At 35.8% G+C, this 27643-nt stretch overlaps 1 protein-coding gene across 2 annotated transcripts in view; it reads right to left on the bottom strand.

Annotated features, from left to right (window-relative positions):
- LOC144477021 (protein trachealess-like) overlaps window positions 1-27643 on the bottom strand; it is a 53499-nt gene that overhangs the window by 6641 nt on the left and 19215 nt on the right. For both annotated transcript variants that reach the window (XM_078194421.1, XM_078194423.1), the window contains exons 2-7: window positions 20167-20405; window positions 9573-9649; window positions 8778-8867; window positions 2308-2497; window positions 919-1040; window positions 115-308 (exon numbers count right to left, since the gene is read on the bottom strand). In XM_078194421.1, the coding sequence (XP_078050547.1) occupies window positions 115-308; window positions 919-1040; window positions 2308-2497; window positions 8778-8867; window positions 9573-9649; window positions 20167-20405 (912 nt within the window). The remainder of the gene's footprint in view (window positions 1-114; window positions 309-918; window positions 1041-2307; window positions 2498-8777; window positions 8868-9572; window positions 9650-20166; window positions 20406-27643) is intronic.

The following is a 27643-nucleotide window of genomic DNA, read 5'->3' as shown; positions in this document are numbered from 1 at the left end:
CCCAATATATTATATCGTATAAATTTTGAAATTCCATAAACATTTACAGTTTGCAGTTTTGTTAGACGACGTTGCAGGAAAGAGAACCGGTAAGATCGTCATCGCTATACTCACTTAGGCTCGCAATGTGCTATCCGGAAATCGAAGTTAATTCGAGTGACGAACATGTCGGTTTCAAGACGAATTTCATGCACACTCGGCGGAGGAAGTGCGATTGCCAGTCCGACCATGCCCATCAATGGCGGCGCAGACTTTCTTGTATGGCTAAACGTATACTGCGGTCTCAAACGGCACAGTAACAGTACGACCTGAATGTATAATAGTCAATTAAGAACCGGGCATTCGTTAATTGGACAGGATTGATTTGCGAAAAGTCTTGTTCGAGGAGAAAAATTCGTATCAGAATGTAGCTCCATTTTAAAGATCAACAAGGAAAGTTTCGCATGACCATATTTAAAAGAGAGAAAGAGAGAGAGAGAGAGAGAGAGAGAGATCGTAAAATATCCCGTCAAAGAATTCAAGCATACGAAGTACTGGATTTATCTTTAACCCCTTGCACTGTAATAACGAGTCAAATTCGTGATACAGATTTCATGCAAGATCTACTAAATATGAATATTATTTCTTCTACAGCGAAATAAAGATAAATTCTTCTGTTATCAAAGTCTAGAAACAAAAGTACATAAAGACAATAAAAGAAACAAAAATTGTCTGGTCCTAATATTAAAAATATTCAGGACAAATAAGTGCTAGTCAACGTAGCGCGAAAGGAACCGTACTGCAAAGGGTTAAATACTAAATGTAGAAAGTGGTGAAAAAGTGGAAGTCACCGAATTCGAAATAAAGATTTATCATGTTTCGACAAAATTTTTGCGGATGATTAGAATTGTACGAGTAGTTAACTTTGAATCAGCTTACCCTATATCCAGAAGACTTAAAATGGCACCCCCGTTTCGTTAACGTAGACTTCATCCGGACACAGAACGCTCGATCATATCCTTTGTAAAGACCGCTGGCTGACAAGGACATCACCGAGGACACTGCGGTTAAACAAAAAGTGTCTACTGTAAATGAGAGCAATCATGCACAGGTCAAATATCAATTGATAATTTCATTTCGATAGACACGCGCTCCCTCCAATTTTACGTTTGCAGAAACTAAAATTCTCATAGTTTCAGAATTGCTTTTTGCAATATTCTGATTAATAAAAATGTAATATTATAAAATTGTAATATAATAATTGTAATACTGTAAATACGAAAGCACGGAGAGATTCTTGTAAATAAACTCTTATCTCGAAGAAAGTAATGTTATACTCGTAACAAGTTGTTGCGTCTTAATGCTAATAGTAATATTTTTATACCTAATTAACAACAATAAACAATATGCTCATAAACATTTCAGTGATATAAATTGCATCTAAATTAATTGTATACACGAGAAAAATATTTCTATTGTTACTCATTTGATTGAGAATAGAAATGTACACTTCATTACAAAAATACTTTGTTGGTTTCATTCAATTTAGGCATTGTTTTACGTTTAGTATTAAATGTTAAAGCATCGTATTGTCGAAAGTACATATTCAAATAATAGTATTTATCACATATGAAATTAGTTTACCTATTTATTGCATTTTGTTCAGTGAATACGTGTAATGAATTCATTTCGTACGATATGATATCGAAATATGTGGAAGGTACTACACTGATTCATAGAATCAATTCAAGTCAGAAATAATACAGACTCAAAATTAGTATCGCAATTAGTCCAAGAAATAATTTAAAAACGCAATGGATATATCGACGAAAATAAAATACAATTTTCTTTTATAAAATTCTAGTTATTTTTATTATAATGTAAATATATATAAGATGCATGTACTTGTTACAGTTTCGCACAACTAACTTCGAAATAGATTGAAGAGATTATAACAATTTTATACAGGTTTCTCTAATATATTGTATTCAACTTAATAATTCCCGTAAAAGATCGCAGTTCTTAGTGAACTATGATTACATGTGATTATATGCGATCATATATTTTCATTTATAAATCAAATGTGACTATAAATATAACATGCAAACGTAAATGTAAATGCGACATGAAAGATACGAAGATCATTAAGCGGCCAAGGTGGACGGCGGCCATCTTTGTTTCTCGCGTGCGTTTCCTCTTCGAGAGATTTCAGTACTCGGTCGCAATCATTTGAAATTTATCAGTCGATAATTTAAGCTCGAATAGCTTTGTTACGACGTAGTCAAGTGACGAAAAGCGTCGTTTGAATAAAACGACAAAGAAAGTTACCGTCGGGATTCGCAGTGGAAGACGAACCGTGCTCTTCGGACGCTGCGCTGCTCGGCGACGCTAATCCGGAGCTAGACGAATGCGGGCCAGACGAATTGGTAGACGTTAAACCGAGACCCAACTGCTCGGCGACTTCCGCGTGATCTTGCTGATGAACATAATCGAAAACGCTCGATCCCGTCATCTCTACCTGAAATCCAAACACACGCGCCATTTTACTTCAGGCACCAGCAACTGTAAAGGTTCCGAAATGCGACCCTAAAATTTTCGTTATTTAAGGAGAACCTAATTTCGAGCAGCGTCTAAGTTGTAACCGAGATATTTTCTAAATAGAACAAAATGAAAAATATTCCCAGAGTTATTAATGATATGTACTGATTGATCGAGAATCGTGATTTGAGTACAGCTTAACTGTGTATCTCGGAAATAATTCGATTAATTAGTTAATCTAGCACTGATCTCAAGATATTTGTGTTTAAGTAAATTATCAATTGGTAAGTGGACGAAGAGAGCTTATCTATATTGTAATTTATAAAGTATTTTATGTTTTTATATATCTGCTTCACAAAGCCGTTGATTTATCGAAGATGTTAACGTTTTCTCTTCTTAGACTGCTGATTTATATTGTCGGGAATATTACAAGATAAATTGTCCTTGCAAAGTGTTTCAAACTTAGAAGATTATTTAACCATTGTTTCTCATGTTATAACATGGCGAAGTGCTGTATAATTATTGAACTGTGAATTTTATGCATTTACGAGACAAAAAGAGAGTGTTAAATAGAAAACTGAAAAGACATTAGAAGAATTTAAATTTAAATATATTATTGTCAAACTTAAATATTTTTCTTTAAATTTAAATATATTATTCTCAAATGATTAAGATCTCTACAAGAGAAAAGACATAAATTAAATGGAAGTATTGTTTCTCTTTTAACGATCTTAATCATTACACTTAATTATTGGACTGCGGATCGTCATGCAAAATAAAGATTGTAAGAAATATTTCCATTTAATTTCCATTTCTTACAATCGTTATTCCGCATGAACATCCGTAGTCTAATAATTATTAAATAAAAATTGCTCCATCTTATCCATAAAAGTTTAGAATGATAAATCGGCGAGAAATGTGATAAACACTGCATCTTTCGTAACTTGATTACTTCAAAGTCACTTAACTAGCAAAGCATACGTGTCTGACAACGGTTTATTAATGGAGGATTAATTAAGATACAATCTGAGGGATTTGCTTGAAACGATCGTCCATGCTCTCCGGCACGTAATGTTTACTTTAATAGATTAATTCGATAACCATTCACGTGCACGATAAATCATCGTGACAATTCGTCAACCGTCGAGGCGTTCCGAAGACGTTAAAACAAATTATCAGTAGAGCCGATTAAAGTAATATTCGTCGAGTGTTTAATAATTAAATTATATAAAAGCGTGGCTACATTACTTTGACCACTGCGCAAACCGAGAGAAAGAGAGAGAAGATTATTATCAATATTAAAGTTTTTCAAGTCTCCGATCATTTCCACGCGAGATTTATGAAGCGAATAACCGACTTCGGTGTTTGACATCTAACCGATGTCCTTATGATAATCCCAACCTTTCTCCCAGGAATTGAATTGAAAGAAGTTTCTTTCTGGGGCTAACCTTTTATACCTCCGACGGAGCACGCGTGAACAAACTTTAATAACTTCCTGACGGAGACAACATCTCTCTTATATGTATATTCGCGTGCTATGGAGTTTCTATAACTTATTATATTTATTTACGACCATACTATCTGTACGTAGAAATTAATTAATGTAAACTTTACTTGCGAATGTTGTCGATAAAGTTACGCGTAGACGTTATATCTTCAATATCTAGCGGTGACTTTAGAGGTGTATTAATAAAAGAGATACTCTTGAGTCATTAACAAAAACGTTATATTCATTTTTTAAAAACATACGTTTTAGCAAGTGTTACGTTAATATATTATGTGTTTAGAAAACCTTATGCTTGTTTGATAAAAACATATATTGTATGTTGAAAAGCATTGTGTTAGCAAAAGTCGTACTCTTGAATTATAAATTAATATCGATGTTCTAAAAGTTATATGAACTGAAATAAAAATGTATTTTAACGCACGTGTAACTCAGTACGTTTGTAATTCACACGTACTTCAGTACGTCTATACGAAGTTCACGTGAATTAAAGTATACGTGAAATCTAATCAACTTTTATTATTATTAACTATAACCTCTAATACGTATCTTTCCTAAAAGTAAGAATTCTTTTATTCTTACTAAACGTATGTTGTATTCTCGATATATTTCAGAGCGAGTTATCTTATAAAAGAACTGCAAAGTAGTGGGAACATAATGTGATTGAAATTACATCATAATCAAGACGAATGTAAGATAATTTTTCCATTGTAACAACGTTCCCACAATTCGAATAAATATGCCATAGAACAGAACATATCATGCAATTGATATCCAGAATTCCATAGATATTTCAAAATAGTGGCAGAAAATACTCGTAAACTTCCATCAAAACAATGGTAACATTACGCTACTCAGTACACACGTATTATTTGTTACAATAATATTAGTAACCAGTTTATAAAATAATCTGCATCATATCTCTGACCAAGTTGACCCAATTCCTGTCTCTTAAATCAATGCTTCTGCAACAACAACATTTCTGATAACTAGATTGCGGATCTTTAGGCGAGATGAAATGCTTTTACAAAACAATTCAAAATCGGAATTAAACAGATACTTATTTCCTTTCTTAATTATGCTGGTAGGGTGATAATTGGACTGCGGTTTTTTATCCAAAATAAAAATGATCTAAATTAATTGTAAGAAATAGAAATAAACGAAAACATACTGTTTCTTTTAACAATCGAAATAAGTTGAAAATAATGCAACAATATCGTTAAATTCTTGTTGCATCCTTTTATCTGTGTATTTGACCTATTTATTTTTGTCATAAATGCATTAAATTCGCAATCTACTGATAATAATATAGTAGAATCTCTGATATCTGAATTCGCAATCGTCTAAACACATTTCACAGAAAATTAAAGTCTTCTACATGATCAAATGTGGTTAATAAATACTATTTATAATTGTAAACTAGATCATTTTCTTAGGATCATATCTAACAATATGACACTGCTCTGTCATATGTTACTTTTTTACGTTCGCATACTAAAACAGTTAGTAACACTGAAAAATTTCATCTTCATTAACTCGCACAGCAAATCGTTTTACACATGGGTTGTCCGAGCTTCAGCCGATTACACGTGGAACGTACTTGGATAATAGAGGATTCTAATATCGTAGAATCGCGTAATCGAGGTTCTACCGTATTCTCAAATTCAGTCTCAGTATTTGATAGCAGTTCCCCGACAACATTCGACAATAGTAGTACAGCGAAAATTCCTGAAATAAATGAACACGAATACATCGCTATGTGCGTCACACAGATGGATGCTCTGATCAGAATTTCTCAAACGGGTTCAAAGACAAGGTATGTATTATAAATCCCGCGGAGTAGATTACCGGCAGGGCGGAGAGGCGCAGGCTACCCTCTCGGGGAACGAAACTCTTAATTCCGACGGAAGTCAATTTCATCAGCGTGAAAACTTTAATTTCAATCGAACTTGCCCGTGGAATAATAAAATCGCCGCGTTGGTAGCCGCGGCACTTCCCCGGTTTAAGCGCAGGACCTATTAAAAAGCTCGCAATTAAAGATCGCCGTCGAAAGGAAACGGTCGACGGCGACGGTCGTTTGGTCGGAGGAGGACGGCCCTGGTAGAGAGTGTCGCGTCTCCTTTCTGTCGATGGGAAGCAGCTACGTCTCGATTTCCATATCGGAATGTTTCGGTGGACACGCATTCCGGTGGCCGGCTCTGGCTCGTTCGAGTCTACGTTCGAATACGTTCGACTACGTTGGCGTATACGCTGGCTCGCGAAAGTATTCGGACGTCCTTTGGAACGGAACAAATTTTTAACAATGAAACTACTATGGCTAGTTTCTAATAACTAATCTAAATGTTCGCATTTCGAGATAATCGATAAGTAAAGTATAAGTAATTCAAAGTACACTGGGTTACATTTCAACCAAAAATGTCCGCCATTTTTAATAGATTGTAACCAAGGTTCATGTTCAGGTTCGATGAAAAGAATTTTGTTTGACGAACGACGAACAGATCATTCAAAGTATTAACTATGTAATATAATCATTACTTCCAGATTAACTTGTCTAGAAAACGACGCGTCATTGAAATCGTTGTTTTCACCCTCCTCAATAATTATTAAAATTGCAAAGATTGTTTTGTGAGAAATGGTTGGATAAATTTCTTAAATGAGTTAGACATTGTAATAAAAATGGGGAGAGTTTAGATAAATTTGTCTTGTCACAGTGATATACGCATAGTGTTGGATATGTTTAGTGTTAAAATTAGACGAAATGACTTGATTCTTTTTGAAATATTAGTGTGATAACCTGATAAAATATTTTTCAAAAATTGCATTTGACCCGAATATCAGAAAAATTAAAAACATTCGCAGAATAAACTTCTTTTTAATTGGAAATCGATGAAAATTGGTCTTCGATAATTTCAAGGAATTTTAAGATATACCAGTTAATGTCAGTAGCTGAAGTTTGCATCAATCAATTTCGACAGAATGAGACCTACAAATCGCATTGTTAAAATTTTTGTATTAAGTTCAGATTACAAAGTTAAAATATGTGAGATTTACATTTTCTTGTTACTTTAACTAGTTTTTGAAAAAGAGTTTTTAGAAATTATCTAGTATACTAGTTCCACTTACATCTTGACAAACTTCGAGTCATTTATGTCCAATCTTGAACAAGTTACTTCCTCTTAACACTAGACCGACTCATGACGTTCAAATTGGTTGGTTCACAGTTTTTATTTGAAAACTATTAAAGTTATAATAGTGTTGAAGGAATAAATTCCACATTTTAAGCATACAATCAAAATGGCGGAGAGTTCAAGTCAATTTTGTCTTGCACCTCTTATAAAATAACACATGTCATAACCTTGACACGTTAGTGTTAAAAGGTGATAAAATGCGTTTATGAACCAGTATACATTGGATCATATCCTAGAACATTCGCCGACATAATCGGTGGAAGACGTAGAAATACGTTGGAATACGGTGGAATACATGAAAGTATATGTTGACGAATACGTTGGAGTATATGCTGGAGTATATGCTGGTGTATATGTTGGAATATATGTTGGAATATTCGTTGGAATATTCGTTGGAATACATTGATATAAATGTTGGAATAAACGTTAGAATAAATGTTGGAATAAACGTTGGAATAAAGGTCAGAATTCGGTGAAATACGTTGGAATACATTGTAGTATACGTTGGATTATTCGTCGGAGTTTGCGTTCAAGTATACGTTAGGATATTCGTAGGAATACGTTGGAATATGTTGGAATACGAATACGTTGTGCTACACGTAGGAATATCCGTGGAACGCAGGGGCGCCGGCGGCCATGTTTGTGGCAACGTCGGCGCCGGTTTCCCGAATCCCCGAAACACCCTATTGATTGCTCCACGAGTCTCGCAGAACCGAGCTGGTACACCGGTCACCTCCCGTACACCTCCTGTTCCTCCCGCTATCGCGTCCCTCTATCTCTCTTCCTCTCCTCCCGCTCTCTCTCCCTCTCTCTCTCTCTCTCTCTCCGTCTATTCCCCTCTGTATCCCACCGGTCCCCTCCTCTCTCTCTCTTTTCTCCATCTACCTTCACGGGCAGCATTAGGAATGGCGAACACGCCGCCGTGCAGAGGCTACGTGAGCCGCATGCGACCACCCCCGCCTCCAACCACCCATCCTTCCCTCGTCTATGTCATGCTTGGTGCCAGCCAGTATGGCCGCCAACTCATACAACCTTCTCCTCTTTTCCTCCCTTGACCTCTCTCGTCCTTATCCACCTCTTTTCGTTCTCTCTGTCTCCGTGCCAGCCACGCTGCTTCTCTCCCTCCTCTTCTCGTCCTCCTTCCCTCCTCCTCCATTTCTCTTCTGCTACTCTTTCTCCTCCGTTCTCTTCTTCTCCGCTCCTCTGTTCTTGGTTCCCAGCAGCCACCTACTCCGCGCCGTCTACCCTTCGTTCCCTCTCTTCCCTCTTCATTCAGCTTCTCCTTTTTCCGGCGACCGTCTTCCCTCGCCACTATCTTTGCCCTTCCGGCTCGCATACGTGCCAACTTCGCGTGCATGCTTGTGTCTTATATGTCTTCCGCTTCATTTCACCCTCTCCCCCACGTTCCCACCGTCACCTATCTCTGCTCCCGGCCTCCCGTCCGCCCACCCACCGGAACCCGCCGACCTTCCATCAACATCCCCGCGAACGAGTCACGCTCCCAACGACGCCCCCGACCGACCGGACCCGGCGAGAACCGACGCTACAGAACGACGCTACACACTCACCTGTGAGAGTCCAAGGTAAATTGAGACGGTCTCGGATATGTACAGGAACCGTCCATCAGCGGCGACCGCCATCGCGAAGCCGTCCAGCGACTGAAACGAAAAATATTGGAGCAATCCCGATGCGCCCTGGCGCTCCGCTCTTTCCGGCAGGAACCAGCGCCCGGTTTCGCTTCTGCCTCCGGCAGCCACCATTTCCGGACGCTGCTTCCAGCCTCGAATCTTGGTTCGAGTTCTCTCCCTCGGTATATGTATATGCTCGCGTCGGGAGATCTTTTTCAGTTCCACAGCCCTTTGCTGTTTCTAATCTCGCGGCACCGGTCCGCGTTCCATTCGTAATGGCGCACGGTTTTCTTCGGAAGCCGTGTTAAGGCCGAGGGAGTTCCGACCAACGGGGAGATGAAATTTTTATTAAGTTTATTGGGATTTCTTCCGCAACTTATCACCAAGCCACCAGACTCTGCACTTTTCGCTTACTTTCTGTCGGCTTTGGATACTCGATGTTTTGGTAAAGTACGATACTTTCGAATTGTATTGTAACTCGTACAGCGTTCGATTGTAAAACGTAGAAAAAATTCTAACACGCGATTATGATTTGACTTTTCTACTCGAAACAAGCTTTTTTCGTAAATGTTTTGGAATCAATTTCGTACAGGATAAACATGTACTTGAAAAGTGGATAATTACGCGCATTGTATATTACATTTATTGTCATTGATACACGCTTGTTCGAGTATGCAAGATTAATGAGGACTAAAGTGGATAATTTTGAAGCAATAGATGATATTCTGCACTTACTTGAAGTATATGGGTGCCTTGATGTACCTCGAAGTGGTCCACTGCCGCGGATGCCGGAGACCTTCCCCGATTTGCACCTTAAATCATATAAATTGTACAAGTTTAATAAATGATATCAGTTTGTTGCGCTTGCTTTGCCATTTAATGCCAAATAATAGTAATTCACTTCTCAAAGTTGATGCCAATCACTTTTATTTAGCTCAAAGACTAACAGTCTAGCGAGTATATTCAGTTTCTTATTGTTGTGGATTTCAAATTCACATAAATTACAATCTAGTTTTTACAGTTGATTATCACGAATTGCAATATCCGAACATAAAAGTAATATTAACACGTTCTTTGTCACAATAGTGACCATAAAATTCGTCCAAATAATATTACATCAATAATAATATAATATCAATCAAATTTAATAATAAAATAGTGGTCGTTTATTAAGGTTTAGAAAAGCTAATTTGTCTAGAAGTATATTGAAAATTATCTTGAATAAAATTAATAAACAAGATTTTAAAAGATCCTCAGTTTTATTCCTGTCGAAATGATCAGTCGTTTAAGTTATGGCTTGAAAATTCTGGTGTTATCTATTATCATAAACTGTAAAAAAAGTGTTTTGTAACAACTGTAACTCAAGTTGGATAAAAAGAACTGTGTCAAAGTATTCAATACAATAAAATTATTTCCATTAAGGTAATATTCTTAGAAATCCTCGCCTCACCAAAATCATTGTTTTCATCTTTGTCACGAATGCTGATATTATCAATTTAAAACTAATAAATGCTAACAGGAATTAATGTTCAAGTTTAAAATATCTTAAAATATTCCGTCATCAAAACCATTGTTTTCACTCTAACATTGCTAAGATTATCAAGTTGGCACTAACAAAGATTAACCCTTTACCGTATTTTGCTGAGTTTGGCGCAACGTAGAGATTTCTATTAATATCTTGTTAAGTATAAATGTTATTTCATTCTTTTAAAGTGAAATAAAATTCTGTCCTCTTGTCGTTGGCATTTAACCATTTCAGTAACTGTAGACAAACGCAATGAATATTATTCCTTTTTCTACTAAGAAATTATTGCAGCAGAAAAAGTGCTCATCCTTGTAACTATGAAGAGAAAAGTACGGCGAGGGGTTAACAAGAATCCACGACAAGTTCGATTAAAGAAATTAAGTTAGTCATGCACGACCAGCATAAAATTGTTGATCTGCATAATAAAATCGTCCTTTTGAAGTAATTTGAAGAAATAAGGTCAACAGAACCATCAATTTTCGACGCTTGCAGCGAGCCAATATCAGCCCATCTATTCTACAGCTGCAAAAGATTTAACCTACATAGACGAAACTACGGACTACAGCCAAAATCATCTCTGACCTTTGAAGACCATGTTACAGATGCTTTGAATTATCTTAACGAAACCCAACCATACAACAAAACATACAAATAAAACATAAAAACACAGAACCTGCTGCTAATACTCTTGATACGACATTAAACCCGAAAAAGAAAAAAGAATCAAGGTCATTTTCGAAGATTATAAAGTTGCAACGACCTTCAGCTCCGATATCGTTCCCAATTTCAAAATGTCGAACCTCGAAATTTATCGACAGGATCGCCGTTTCGCAATACACCCGACAAAGTCTCTCGCCGTCCGACCCCAGCGGCGTCCATGTTGTCGCGAGAGACTCCGTGTTTCTCGGAACAGCGGCGCGCGGGAGTGGAAGAGGTTGATCGGTAAAAGTTCGATCGGTATTCATGCACCGTGCTCGACGAAACAAACGACAAAGCGGCGTGTCGTTGTGGGAGGAACCGCGCGTCAGACAGGCGAAAGTCCGACCGGATTATTCGGGGATCCGGGTCCGAAATATCAGAATTAACTTGTTGACCGAACAGCGAAAGGTAGGCGCTGGCCCAGAGGCAGGGCTCATCAATCCGACGAGTTGGCCTCGGCACTTCGTCTGGTTTCACCGTGGGGCTTACCAGATTAAGCGGTTCGCGTCGAGTTTGATCGAGTCTTCTAAGTCTTTCATTACGGGAACCCGCGCGAGGGTGAGTTTATTATTACGGTAAGAAGACGGCCGTCTTGTTTGTTAAACGAGGGGAGAACGAAGACGCGAAGGGGTGACCGGGGGCACGGTCAGCAGGCTATTTCCCGGGGTGAATAGTGTGACTCACTTGGCCGGTCAAAATAAACCGAAGGTAGCCCCTGATCATTGGCCGTCAATCAATTCTACCCACCGTGTCTTTATTAACTCTTTGCCGACCTGTCAGTTTGGATTTCCCTGTGATCGGTCGCCGTCGAGTTGTTGTTTCTGCAACTGGAATTTACTTTGCTTTGGTAGTTGAGGTATTCTAAAGATGGAACAAGTTCTATCGTTTTCTGGGAGGTATATCTCGGAGGTATATATTAGATCAGTTGTTTGAATAATTGAAACAGACGAGTCAATTAAATGCATCAGGAGTATGCACGAAAGCCTAAAAATTCAAACAGCTAAAATGAACTACAAATGAACCAAGTATATATAATACTAACTGTAATAAAAAGACAATAAGAAAGTAGTGTTAGCATGGATTCCATCCCATGTGAGAATCCAAGATAACGAAATTGCCTTATGTCCAATAAAAATACTCTAACTTCACACAGTAATATGAAAAGTTTTCTAATGAAAAAATTTATTCGAAAATGGAATGAAATGGTACCTTCAAGAATCCAGAAAGAAGTAACATCTACGAAAACCCTCCAAGTCTAAATTCATGGCACAAGGGTAAATTAAAGACTTTAAAGACTTAATTTTATTTGATTTAATTTTAATTTTTAAATATAGCTTTAAGGATTTTCTTGTTGTAGATGTTTTTATAATTCGTACGATCTAATCCTTAATTAGTAAAATGATTTTTCACGATAATAACTGGAATATTGAGGTTAGAATACAGACAAACGTGTGAATCTAGTGATACATATACAATCCGATGATTTTTTTTAGTCTGTCTATAAAATAACAGAATCTTCAGCAGATGTTCACTTAATTATACTTGCACCGTAATAAATAGTCGAGAAATTCCTCAGGTGACAAGTTAGTATTTCATTAATGCGGAGACTGCACGAATTATTTTTATAAACTGTGTACTATATTTTGTTCTTCATTTTATCACGATACTTTTCATACGAACTTTCGTAACAACACATCCACACGTATAGCTGTAACAATTACAATATTACTGTTTAGTTCTTACTTCGTTGTGCACTGCGAATGAGTGCGACAATAGAAGGAAAGAGCGTGGCACAGCTACGACTATGAAAATTCATTTTGAGAGAAGCAAAGCGCCGGTGTCACGTTTTTCTGTCGGCTGTCGTAATATTTTGATAAATAACTAAGGGGACGTTTTACCGAAATGTGCGGGATTGTAGCCGGTGGATATTTCCTTGGGGAAGGTGGAAAAATATCTGCGCCATTGCGACGATCAATTTAGGAAAGATCGAACGCGCTAATGTATCTCCCGTTCTGTCGCGAAAATAGTATCCTGTTTTTATAGTTTTCTTATCCGCTTCTCATTTTCTTGGACTCAACTTTACCGTCTTTAATTAAAGTAATGTGCTCTTACATACCGCGATATTCGTACACTCCAAGTAATCGGAAATAGTTACATAAATAATGTTAAGGTATTCTTATATAATCAATTCAGAAATATTTTGACATTTTCTGTGCAGTCATTTTAAAAAAAATGTGCGTCAATAATGTTTGTCAAAATGTATAAACTATTATTAAACTATGTTATATATAAACTATTATTGTTACTCGATTCGAACGTTGTTAAACAATATACATAGAAATTTCGTTTGTTTGCCATAGAAAAAGACTGAAAATATGTAAAAAAAATTATTATATGAATAATTAATCTTGTAGTTATGTCGATATTTTCTCGAGGTACTAATGAGGAGTTTTTTGTCTATCTTGATTCTTCTTCTAAGTTATATAGGGAAACAGGGGACACGGGGCGACCAAAATGGAATTGTATAGTGGTAGAATTGTGATAAGAGACATAAAAAATCAATTTGAAATTACGTGAGCCATTTCGCCCAATCTAGTGCCTTTAAAGATGCACTGTTTGGAAGCCGTTCCGTCGTTTCCGGTTGCTTTGCCAATTTCCATGCGACTTTAGCGGAAGCGGCAGACCGCTAGGGGCGAGTTAGTAAATGAAATTACCATTTGAACGTTCTTTCACTTCCGTATAATTGTTTCGTGGGCGAGATGTTATGGTATTCTGCATTATTTAATACCGCGATGGGAAGCAACAGTAATTTCCTTTACAATTCCCTCCGATCCGAATAAATTGCTTACCTAACAGACACAACCGTATATTGCTGAAACTATAATAACGAAATATATTTACCGTCTTTAAATATATCAAAGATGTAAAGCCCATCTTCAATCTCGTAAGAAACTGTTCATTTATTTGTAACCATTTAGTTACGTCAATTTATTTTTAATATTAATTTTGTATGCGTTTCATCGATCATATGGGTGCAGTTTCTTTTGACAAGTTGTTCTAGAATTATTTAAAAATGTGCGAAATTTATGAATTTGTTTCACAAGCATTTTAACCTAAATCGTAGAAGTATTTCTTTGGAATATGTAAAATTGCCTTTTCTTTGCGATGTGTATATGTAATTTCTAATTGTGCTCATCGATAGTATAGTTGGGGTAATTGGAGATTTAAGTACACCCATACTTTTTATCTTTCATTCATGTATTAATTTATAGTATTTACCAATTGTAGTGTTATATGTATATTTATTATATACAATTATGAACCGCGTCTCTACGTGTGATTTGCTTATTCAACGACATAAAAAAATCCTTTTTTAAAGAGGCTTATCACTGAAAATGAGACTTGGATTTTGTATGAAAATGAGACTTCGATTTTATATGAAAATGTGCATCAGAAACGCACTTTGTCTAAGGGAAATCAACTTTCATCTGTTGCGAGACCAGGACTTCGTCCCAAGAAAGTTCTTTTGTGCATTTGATGGAACTGGAAAGGCGTGGTGTACTACGAGCTCCTTCCACAAGGTGAAGCGATCGATTCTGCAAAATATTGCAATCGATTCTATAAATTGAAAGCCGCGGTAGCGAAAAACGGGCAGAATTGGCGAACCGTCTTTTTCTAATCCCCAGACCTTCCTCCATCCGTTTATTACTTGTTTCTTTCGTCAAAAAATTCTTTCCATGATAAATGTCACAAATCCGAGAACGAAATAAAAACGCAGCTCGATGCATATTTTGCAAGTAAGTCTGAACTGTTTTATAAAGAGGACATAACGAGATTTCCCGAGAGATGGAAGAAAGTAATAAAGCAGAGCGTTCCATATATAACGCAATAAATCAATCTTAAGCAACAAATATCGTCTACTGATTTCGCATAAAAAAAAGGACGAAACTTATGGGACACCCTAATAATTCTTGTTGTACTTAAAGATCCTCATTCACCTGGAATTCTAGGATAAAAAGAGGAACCATTTAGCGTCACGAACGGCGAAAAATGTCCACATATTTGTCACCAATGTGCCATACTTATGACCAGTTTACCATGCTTATGATCATGCGTACCGTCCCATTTCCCGAGTCTCCGAACACGAGAATGAAACAAAGGAACGGGAGAGAGAGAGAGAGAGAGAGTAGCACGTCAGTTTCTGTCAAGAGCACCGTAAAGAAAAATAAATCAACCGACGTGTCTGGAAATCTTTAACGCATTTTACTTCGTTAAGTCGAGAGGTCTCGTTCCGCTTGTGGTACTGACATGCGGCGAGGGTGAACCGCCGGGTACTGGATTCAGTTTGATGAGGAGCTGCGGCGGCGATGTGCGGACGGTGCCTAACTCAATTCCGTTAGTTTAGTTACATTGGCGGTTGGTAACGCGAGGCCCGGCGCAGGGGTTGCTGTGATTAGATTTCCATGTAGGTAGCGGTGGCGCAGCCACCTAAGCCTTTATGTGTGCCGCTTTATATGTACGCGTCGAATTCTCCGCATCACCCCCCCCCCCTCTCTCTCTTTCGATCCTACTCGGTCACCCCCTTTCGCTCTTCCCCGCCCCAACTCGCCACCCGCGCACGACAAATATTAACTCAACCAACCACTCCCCGTTCCGAAAGTAGTGCCGATGAATAAGTGAATTCTTATTTTCGCTCTTCACCACTGCAAGATCACACGGAGCCTGACAGCTTCGTTTGATTGGAGAGACTGGATTCTGTTGCTCGAATTTATGCTGCTTTCGCCAATTGTTATCCGCTTACCGAACTTACTAGCGTTTTATGCGATTGCTTTATTTAATTTGCTACGATTTTATTATTTTTCAATGCCTATTAAATCTGCTCTCAATTTTATGGATTATAATATGCTTAGTTTACATATCGATTTAACCCCTTATTATATCATCTTCTTTCTAGTTATGATGACTAGAAGTTCTGTCTACTTTAATAATTTCTTTAAGAAAGAAGATAATTTGTATTTATTGTGTACCTACATTTCCATGAATATTTATATATTGTGAAAAAAGGACAGAATTTTATTTGAAGCTGTAAAAATAGAATAACATTCATACTTAACTGATTATTACTATTTTCCATTTCGAGTTAAAGTCGTTAAAATACGACAAGGGGTTAATCTGATATTTACTGTGGTGGTCAACTACTTAAAACCCTTGGTAAATAAAGACATAATCATTGAAATGTTGTGGGTAGAAGTGGACAAACATATTAAGAATAAAAAGCACATTAACTTGTACAAAGTTTGCTTCGTCATTGAAGAAGAATAGTATCATATTGCTACGACGCAATGTCATGATTTAACCTCATTGTCATTGAATACCATACCAGGATGTGATGAAATTATTAAATAACAAGGCAAAGCTACAGATTAGTAATTATTTTCTAAATTAAAATTGCAGAAATTAACGTTTTTATTATATAAAGCCAAAAGTTTTCGTTTTATAATATTTATTTTTATTTAATCTTAAGTTGTTGCCCGCTATTTTTATAACACAATATAAGAAAATGTTGAAAATACTTCTAGTTCATAACTTGAATGTAAAATTACTTTCATAATGCGATGCAATATATTTCAAGTCTGAACAAATATTAATTTCAAATAAATAATTTTAAAACGAAATACTCGATTTATATAAGTCTGTAATTCTGTCTGTCATCTTTAATTAATTTCAGAATAATAATAGCACAAAGCGTATAATCACTTAACAAATTACTATACCTGTATATTTCTATATTCAATTATTACTAATATATAAATTATATATTTCTATATATAGGATGTCTCATCTAAAGAAAACCACCTATAATGTCGTGAATAATTATAAACTCAAAGCAATTTTTATATTTTTACTGGTATCTAAACAGAAATCAGAAAAAATTGTTATAAAAGTTATTTTCAGCCTATAATTATTCACACAACCGTATATAGAATATTAAATCGAAGCAGCTAAACATAAATGTACCGATATGTGGACAGAATTTTCTGCGCACCGTTTACAACAAAGTCTGACTTGGAAGTGAGGGTGTTATCAACGTTTCAGTGTCCACCAGTTAACCAGAAGAAGATGCTTTCCTTCGGCTGGATCGTCGCCACCCATTTTCGTTAAATGAACCACGAAAATGAAGAAAGCCAATGGCGATGGTATCGCTCGATCATAGCCGACAATTCTCTATTACTATGTATCCGAGGATCTCGTGCCGGCTGCGTGGTCACCAGAGTTATAAAGGGTATCGCGAAGCTCGATCTATTGTCGGGTTGCTTACGCGAATTCTTAAGAACGTTGCCGGACAACCATTGTTCAGTTAATTCGATACCGGTGTACCGTGAATTTCCTTTGGAATTCAGAACCCACCCCTCGTATCTCGATGGATCAACGATACGGCTGATTCAGGGCGTTTGTTTCTATCGTTTGGCTATTAAGTCGCGGCGCTGCGGAAATTGCTTTGCTCTTTCTACTTTTATTAAATTACCTTACACTCCCGGGGTTGTTCGATTGTTTTATTGGATTAGAGTTGCGCCGTTGTTACTGTGATTGTTAGTGGACAAGCGACTTTATGCAGTATCAATGTTCTGGAGCATGGTAAACTTCGATATGTTGTTATTTCGGTTCTTATTGTGCCTTCGATGTTATGAAAAATATTTTCCATGGAGTGGTTTATTAAAATTTAATTCAAGTAAGAATTGAGTTCCTTTGTCATTATTGTTTCATTCTATTGAAACGTTGAGTAATTTTATTATTTTACTTTGATGTGATAAATATTGTATATAAATTGTCATCTAGAATTAATGATAGAATAATAAACATTAGTTTACTACGTGTTATTTATAAGAAATGCAGACTTTACAAAAGTGAAAATAATGATTCAATCTTAAATTTTAAGCCCTTTGTACTTTCTATATTATATTTCTGAAATTGATGCTTCCGGTATGTAAAATGCACTTTTAATAGTTTCTTAAATATATACAAATTTGATAGGGTTAAAATTATTTTTAACGTGGTGTATAAATTTTTAGTCATATCCCAGAGTCGCCATTTGAGTACAAAGGGTAAAGATGCAATTATTTTAATATACTTTCATCCCTTGACCACGATTTATTTTCAAAGGAGTTATCACAAAATAAAACTAAAAAATTTCTTTTCCTATTTAATATATGTATAAATTTTGACACTATTTAATTTGTAATAGAACGAAATAATAAAGTAATCATAATGTTAAATAAAAATTGTAAAGTACCCTGTTTGAGTTATAATGAAATTAAGATAAAAATTCCTAACGTAAATGAAATTATTGCGAATAAAATTTACAAAGTATTTAAATTTCTTTTTAATAATGTTTATTTTATAATAATTTGTCATAACTGTAATGAGATATATTTCACATAGAAGAAAGACAACAGAACGTGTAAGAATCATAATAATTCTTTTTACCAATTAGAAGAACCTATACGGTTTTTAACCATTTAAATATGCGTTGTTTGTCAAATTCGAGTTTGGCATAGATAACGGGTTAAAGATACATACTTTTAGGGTTAATTTTTGGAAGGTTCAATAAGATTCTGTAGGTAAAAGGTATATTATTGTGTTGAACAGATTTTAATCTGCATGCTAGGAATCGCACTATTTGTGCCGCGTTTCAATGACAGTTTCGTTTTGCAATAAACTTAACTTTCTCCGATGCTTTCACCCCGACGACACGTTTCGCCAGGCGAGTGCACGGTCGTCGATCTTCAACGGCGAATCGACTCCCCTACCCGGGGTTAAATACTGATCCATCAGGAGATATCACGAGCAGATACACTTTCTAATAAGCAAGCGGGGGTCCAATCATCTGTGCAGTTTCCACATTGCTGCAGCCGTGAAAGATTTACGAACGTCACAAGTTTCTTTCGAATTTAGCTTAATCGTTGAAAACTAGATTTCTGATTTCTAATATAATATATTGATTTTTTCATTTATAGTTTTTACTCGGCGATATAGATACAGCATTCATATCCTAGTATTGTAATCTAGTTATTTTTAAATTTATTAAAATAAATGTAATATGATGATATGATAGTATGTTTTTATAAAATTTTGTATTATGTATAACGTAAAATATAATATATATTATAATATTACATATTACAATATAATATATAATATTTTATATTTTATATAATACAAAATTGTAATTTTAGATGATGATTTTGATCTATGATTTTTATTGATATTAATTGTTTCTGGCTTTTTCATAAGAGAATTTTTAAAGTGTCAGTGTTCTAAATTCTAATTGATACTGAATAATGGAAGTCAGAAACTATTTTCCGCCATCATCTCTTTCAATCAAAATAAATATTATTTATTTATTTTCAATAAAACTTTAAAATTGTCGAACTATAAATAAAAATGATCTGGAATAAAAGAATTGTCAGAGTATAATAAATTCGTTTCTGCAATCGTCAACAATGACAGGTTCTATCGAATTGTTTTTAAATCATTACACATGCGATAGTATTAAAGAAAAATAGTTTGAATACATAAAATAATCAGATCATTTGGTAAAATGAAGAGTATATACTTAATAATTAATAGTATAAGATGACACGCAAAATCGTGAAGTATTCATTTCTATTATGTAAGAAATAAATCATATTGGTGGCCTTGCTAGGTATACACAAATTAAATAACGTAAAAGTTGTTTAAAATTGCAACATGTTAAATTATATCGGTGGCTCAAAGAGTTACTTCTTGCACTAATCTATTGCATCTCCTTAAGTCTAATAGACTACACAATAAGTTATAAAATCATTTATGTCATACAACTTAATTTTCAATTTTAATGTAATTGAATAAAATACCGTAATTTTATGACACTTTCCAAATGTATAGAATGCTTTTATGTTACATAAAATGATAATATCATGGATCAGGAAGACTAAGTTTTCGAGTTGAAATGGCGTCCAGGGCAAAAAAGGGTTGACTTAGGCGTTAAGCCAAAAGACTGTCGAAAATCATTCGGGAGCCAGTTGGAAAAGGGTCTCAATAGGTTAACGAGGCCTAACCGCTTACCTTTGACAGGTTTATTTGGCGGAGGCCCATCTCGATTCCATGGCGGGTCTCCGTGACCCGAGAACTCCCGAAGTTTGAGGTACGAGATGCTTAGCCTTATTATGGAGGCTTTGTCCAACTGGGAGGTAATAGCCGCCGGTAATGGCAGCATTTTCGCTAACTCGTAGAACTCGAAGTTCTCCTTCCCCCGTCGAGACCTGGCAGCATCTCTGCTCTTCTCCTTGCGCATCTCCAGAATACTGTAACAAAAGAGAACGGAGACGGAGGTTAGACGGGCAGAAGTCGCGTGATTCGGTAAGATCTAATTCATTTTTTTTTCGGTTATTCGATCATGTCGCGGGCGATTTTCTCGACAGCTCGAACGAAAGGGTCGAGCTTTTCTATCGTCGTGGACGATTTCTTATTATCGAACTTCAGCCAACCACAAAGGGGACGCGAAGCAAGAAAATCTTTGTTCTTGGTAGCAACGTCTCATTGTTCATGTGTGTTTGCCATTAGCGTGCATCTTTTATTTATTCTTTACATATTTTATATGTGACTTTTTACTTCAGGTATTTTATAGTTATCTATACAGTAAAATATATTATTGTTGCATTATTTATTTAAGGGATTGGGTGTTTCAGGTCCTGATAAGTTAAAATATTTCTGAGATGAATAATCTTTAGACTGTCGTTTAATAGTTTTAGTGCAAGTATGAGATACATTGTACTGTATTAATGCCTTAAAACCCTAATAAATTATCGTCAAAAATTTAGAAACATTTTCAAAAATACGTAGCACCAGTACTCGATGAACAGTGAATATAAATATAAATTGTGAATATAATATAAATATTAGTGTTGTGAATATAAACGTTAATATTTTTCACTGGAACACTCATTAAATTGTGCACCCTGGCCGTACCATTTTCTACACAGTTTAAATAATTGCAAATATTTAAATATTGATGACAAGAAATCAGTATTTTATTCAGACTAAAAAGAATAATATAGAATTTCTATTTAATAAATTATTACTAGAAATCTGTATGCCAAGAGGTTAACCATGTTATTATATTATTTTCAAGTATCCTAAAAGAGGAGGAGATATTTCTATTCGAATTACGTTTCTTATAGTTAACTTCGGCAATCTTCGTTCTGCATCGAAGTTCCGCATTATTTAAAAGAGCGGCCCGATCTTCGATATAGGTCATCGATGACTTCGAGCGAGTCACGAAACCCCGGTACAAGATTCTTTTTTCGAGGTCGAAGCTTTTACACGTTTACGACAAATTGAAACATGTTGCCGTGGCCGCGCACGGAATAGAAATACGACTCGGTTTCTGCCCGAAATTCAATTATATTCGTTGGTTCCTTAAGGTATTCGTTTCGCGTAATCCTTCTGCAAGGACTCCTGGCACTTGATATGCCGGCAACGAATTAGCTGCTTCGCCGGAATCGTGTTACAGCTATTGACCTAGAGCACGCAGCACCCCCTGGCCAATTCTTCCTCTTCGTTCACGGGATAACAGTTCATGTAGGTTAATCGATTCCGAATGTAGATTCAACCGATTCGAAATTTTACCAATTCGAAATTCAACCAACTCGAACTCCGACCGAGCCGAACCGACTTCTTTGACTGTAACAGACCAATGCTCGGAATTCAGATTTCTCACCCTCCGTGACGTTATTTAACTTCTTCAAGGATGAATTTTTATAGTGGCGAACAATAATCTATTTAATTGTTACTTTTTTTTTTATAATCACATTTCATTCGATGAGGTTTTGTTAGTGCTGCTGAGGGATTTTGTAACGAATAGTTTTTCAACTGATTCTCATTTTACTTTAAACTTAGAATAATCATAATTTCAAGAAAATTAAACGTACACCTATGTGGCAGTATCCCTGAAGAGGTTAATTTATTGTCAGCGTTATGGGTATATGCCTGGGTCATAGCTAACCCTTTATCTCCTTTTAACCTTTGTTAAGTATTTTGTATGCAGTCTACGGTCGCATGAATGGCGTGTCTCAGTCTGGTTAAAAATAAAGTGTATTGCTATTAAAAATTATTATGTCACGTCTCGATATAATTTGATCAATAAAATTTGCTTACATTTAAAGAACTGTTGAAAGCGTAACTGTGCATGAGCCACAATTTCAAATTCATGTGTATAAAATACACTGGTTTTTAAAGTTTGCATTAATTTGACTTCGAGTGCAAAGGGTTAATAGTTGTAGCAGTTAAGGGTTAGAAAATGCGACACCAATTCGTCATTCTTAATACTGTTTTTATACTAAATTATCGTTTTTATGCTTCTAATAATCTAAGTAAAATAATTCTTATTCCGTTGATTTTATAGAAGACACAATAAGTTAAACATATTTGCGACAAACGTTTATCTTAACGAATTTCGGAAGATTAATAATATGAAAGTTTTAAATAGCATTGTGTGTAATATTCGAGCATTGTAAATAAGTGTTTCCTTTACTGAATGTCTGGCTAACACGTCCGATCATTCCTTTCTATTTCTACTTATGTCACATGTGCGTTTAACTATCTGATGAATGAAAATTGTGAACAAGATTATGTTCTATGAAATGTACAATTTATTTTCGAAATTAATACTAATATACTATCTAAATGGTACACGAGTAATATAAAACAGTCTAGAGTTAATTAAAACACCAGGAAAGATAATTGAGACATTTATAAAAATGATACTGCTTATTGTGTCATGGATGACAAATATATTAATGCTTTAAATTGAATATGAAGAATACACAGCAACTTTGAGAAAGACTATTATAGAAACAACAGACTGTAGATGTTAGAAGCAATATAGTCTATATAGTAGAACCTCAATTAATAGAATTAATAAGCAAAACAGAGATGTTTCTATAACAAAATATTGGGCACAGTGATGAGTTAAGACTTCAGTGATTTGTGTATCTTTAATCAAAGTTCCAATCAATATCACGATTTTTTAAGTACAAGTGGATGTCTCAGTAATCAATCAGTGTAGGTCCATTAACGTTAAAATTGAGATAAATAAAAATTTTGTAATTTAGCTGTAGAAAAAATAACAATGCAAAGCACCATTTTTATAATAATTAAATGAAGCAAAAATTGATATTACTATTTAATAATTAGTAACAATTAATAATATTAAAATTTTATTATTTTATCTAAATTTTTTTATAATTTTTTTATTTTCTTTAGATATTCTTTGGTCATTATAAGTGCTGCTATCTAATTTTTATTTGTGAAGAAGTTGATTATACTTATTCATCAACTTGATACTATGATAAAGATGAATCTGAGCTGCGTAACACGTTTTATATATAAATAATTTAATCCGAATGGTACTTCTAATATTATTATAATATAAAGCAATAAAACTATTGTCAAAGTTAGGTATATTTTGTCTACGATACTCATTTTAATCAATACATAACCAGCCAACTGATGTAATCTCTTTGAAAATTGCCTAAGTTACTGTAATTATATTTCATATAACTGATTTTCCTCGCATTTCGTTTAAATACAATATTTTTATAAAATATACAATTAAAAAATAGAGAATACACAAATAAAGGCTACGAAGCTGTTTTTGAAGTGTACGAAAAGATTCGTCACGAAGAAATATTATACTATGACGAGTTAATAAATTTTATTTACAAATAATCTAATCAGAGACCATATTTCTCCTCCAGGAATTATTCAATTGTTCTCTTTGCATGGAGCACCAAGATATTTAATGAATCGCACACCATTTCATTCTAAAAATCATTGTACAACATATGAATCTCAAAATTGTATTAATAGAGTGCTTAATCATGTTAACCTTCTACACATGAATTTTATTTTGTTTTTTCCACTAAATATTAGCTTTTTTGTACTAAAGGGTGTTCTCCCACGAATAAATCAATGAAATGAACTGCAATAAAAACCACTGATTTTTTAATTTACTATTATTAAGATTGTAAAGATACATTTATGAATTATTTATTCAATATTTGCGTTATTTGCTGCAAATATTACAATGACACTCATGAAAAATCAATATAAATGTCTCCCTGTGGCTTGCTATAATATATTATGAAACAGCTGCTTTTAGTGCTCCGTAAATCTAATGTTAAATTTTTGATAAATAATTCAGATATCGAAGCTTTGAAAATTGGAGTGCCACTGTATGTGTTACATGTATTTATCAAAATATCAGCGGTACACAATTTAGACGACCGACACGGAATTTTCGACGGCGCTCGTCGCGGTGGCGAGGTTAATTTGTAATCAGCTCGCGATACAAGGAAATTCGATTTCGCATTTTCGCCTTATTTTCGCACGTAAAATCACCGGCGGCAGCCGGGAGATTGTGCCCACCGGTTACGAGGTGTGTACATCCTGTTTAATATCGAATGTTTCGCGATTTGACGCGGCACGATTCGCAGGAACGAGAGGCGTGGCGGCAGCGCGGCCGTGTCGCCGAGAGCAAACGCGCAGCAAAAGCGGCCGCCACCGCTCCGAGGGCATACATTATTCAAACGCTATCATGCCTGTGTTTGCTGACAAGCCAGCGAATGTATCTGGGTGAATGCCGACGTAACATTAACCACGCCCCGTGGACGGCCCCTCGATTCCGGTTTTACATTTTAAACATTAAACGCTGACCAATGGCGAACGTAATCCGCATTATTCGAAACCCGTCCCCCCTCCCTGCGGCCCGGCCGGTTCCCCGGTCATTAACCTTTTGTTAACCAGCGAATCGGCCCCCATCTCGACGCGATACATCGACCGCCGCGCGTCGCTCTCTATCGAAATTTCAATCGTCGCGATTTCCCGCCACCGTCTCGCCCCGTCCGCTACCAACGAGGTGGAAGGGGCGCGTCCATGCAAATGCGTTTTCCATTGAACAGGATGGGATCATCGGCGAAATAATATGCTAATGTCGACGTCGTAAATGATGCACGCTTCATAGAGGTACGTCTGACGTTTTATGGAACCTCGAGGAAACCGACGAATTGAATTACAGCATAGACAAATTTTTGATAACAATTGGCCGAATTTGACTGATGATAATTCCGCGAAAAATCGACGTAGGATGATGAATTTTTGTTTAAATTGAAGTTAGAAATTGCTATTTTAAAATATTGTTTCTAGATTTCACGTTTGATGTACCCTCACCATCGTAACCCGTCCAATGTGAGACTATGTTATGGAATATTGCAGAGATTGACGGAATGCACGGACTTTGTATAATTTTTTTCGGAAATGTTGCTTACAGCTGAGTGAAGATTATTACTTTCCCTTAAATTTTCAAAAACAGGAATTTTGTTACGATTTTTACCCTTACTTCTTGTTATGCAAGGATTACTATAAACTGGAACATTATTACTTAAATTGCTTTTTTAAACATTTGTTTCGGCTTTCATTTAGGCAGAACCAAGTGAAAAATGCGATGTCCTGAATCGAGTATAGTTAATTTTATTTCATTATTAGAACATTATCTATGATATTTCATCGTTCTTATAATAAGGATAGACCTCATTAAAAAAACATAGATAATTTAAAGATAAATGAATCATTATTAACAATGGTTTTAAAATCTCGAGGGTTTACTTGGAGGTTAGAAAAGTTGAAAAATGTAAGACGAAAAATACGAAAAAGGCTATAAGAAGATATAAATTCATTGTTGGTTCCAGAACATGCTGAAGTAAAAATTATGCAAGATGGTAGATACATAAATAAATCTGTACCGTGTCGTATAATCCAAATCGAACCTTGTAGTGTTCAGCCAACGCCTTGACACACATAAAACCGAATATTTTCACGTCTAGTACGTCATTGTTTCGCGCTACGCAATTTATCGCGTGCATACGAAATATGCCAGACAATCGATAACTATATTTATTGGAGAATTTTAATGTTCTAACAATCCTTGTTAAAAATTATGAAAGATTAGTTGAGATCGGTACTATAAATCTTCGACTTTATTGTTTAGAGCTGTTTTAATATTCAAAATAACCAAATCAAATCTTTTCTTTTAATTAGCAAGCTAATAAAAATTATATTTAAACTATCAAGACTGTGCCATTATTATCGGTTCTTCTATGCCTGAATGATAAATTTCTATATATTTTTACTATCACCTCTATTCTTGATATTTAAAAAATATTCCGACGTTTTATACGTATTAGAATATAAATGCACATGCTGTTACCCATATTAATTAAATTAAAATAAAAAACGGTTTTCGAAACAAAAAATTGTTATGTGCCGAACACAATTGATTTGAAAAGAGACCGACTTTAAATTAATCTTGTAATTAAATGTCGTTGTAAATATTACAAATAATGTTTTAGATTCTTTTGAAATAGAGATGCTAATTAAGAAAATAAAAAACGAAATTATCGATGTTTCTTTAACTTTACAGAGGTCTAAGTTTATAAAAGTGACAACAAGACATTTAGTCTACTTTTAATGAGTATTATTGTAATACTTATTTTGCATTATGCTCTTTTATCTACTATTTATTATATTTTAGCGTGCGCCTAATGTGATATATAACTACCTACTAACGAATGTAAATCCGAAGGAACATGATTTGAAAAATAAGTGAATATTTGACACAAGTAACACATATATCCAATAAAAAACTCATAAATGTATCTTTACAATTTGAATAATCGTAGATCAAAAAACTAGCGACCCGTCATAATGACGTATCTAGTGTTAAGTATCTCAGGTTCCACCGAAAAGTCTAAAGAGATGATCTTATTCCACTCTCCCAACTCGGTTACACTTGGGACGAACAGTTGATTGCAGCAATCGACCAAAAGTGGTGCTTCGCAGTACTAGAAAAAAGGAACTCGAGGGCAATTAAGTGAGCCATTAGTCGGTCGAAAGGGTTGAAAACAAGATGGGACTTTTATTAGGCAGCTATCGCGCTTAACGGCTGTAAAACGACGCCGCTCCCGCTGTTCATCCCTTTCGTTGATCGGCGGGGAGCCTGATCCGGAACGACGTCGACCTATTATTATACACCGGCACGGGAGTCAAAAGTCGTAAAAACCGGTGAAAGAGGGGCAGGGGGGAGAGGGAAGAGGAAAGCTGTCCGAGGACGAGCCGCTATCCGGCCACCGTCTTGTTTTCGTGTTTTACAAGGGGGTGGGGGAGGGGTCCCGGTGACTTTCGAGCCACCTTCCGCAACGACCGCTCGGTTACAGGGCTCTTCTCTAGTCCCACAGGGACAATCACAGACGCTCCTTCCCCTTCCGGTGCTCGTCGAACGTCCTCTCCCCCCCGCTGACGAGAGAGGACCGCCGGTGACTCGAAAACACACCGTCGCGTCGGAACGAAATTTCATTTGCCGCCGATGCCGGCCACGCGATTCTTTCTCTCGTTAAAGTAATCCCGAGGTGCAATTTAAAGTTCGACTGACTGGGATCCCGAAGTTCCTTCCGCGTCTTCGGATAGGGGATTCCCGTCACGGATGTCT

The sequence above is a fragment of the Augochlora pura genome, chromosome 11 (assembly GCF_028453695.1).
Source record: "Augochlora pura isolate Apur16 chromosome 11, APUR_v2.2.1, whole genome shotgun sequence".
Taxonomy (NCBI): Eukaryota; Metazoa; Arthropoda; class Insecta; order Hymenoptera; family Halictidae; genus Augochlora; species Augochlora pura.
The sequence above is the reverse complement of the archived record's forward strand: the minus strand, read 5'-3'. Positions and strand labels throughout refer to the sequence as shown.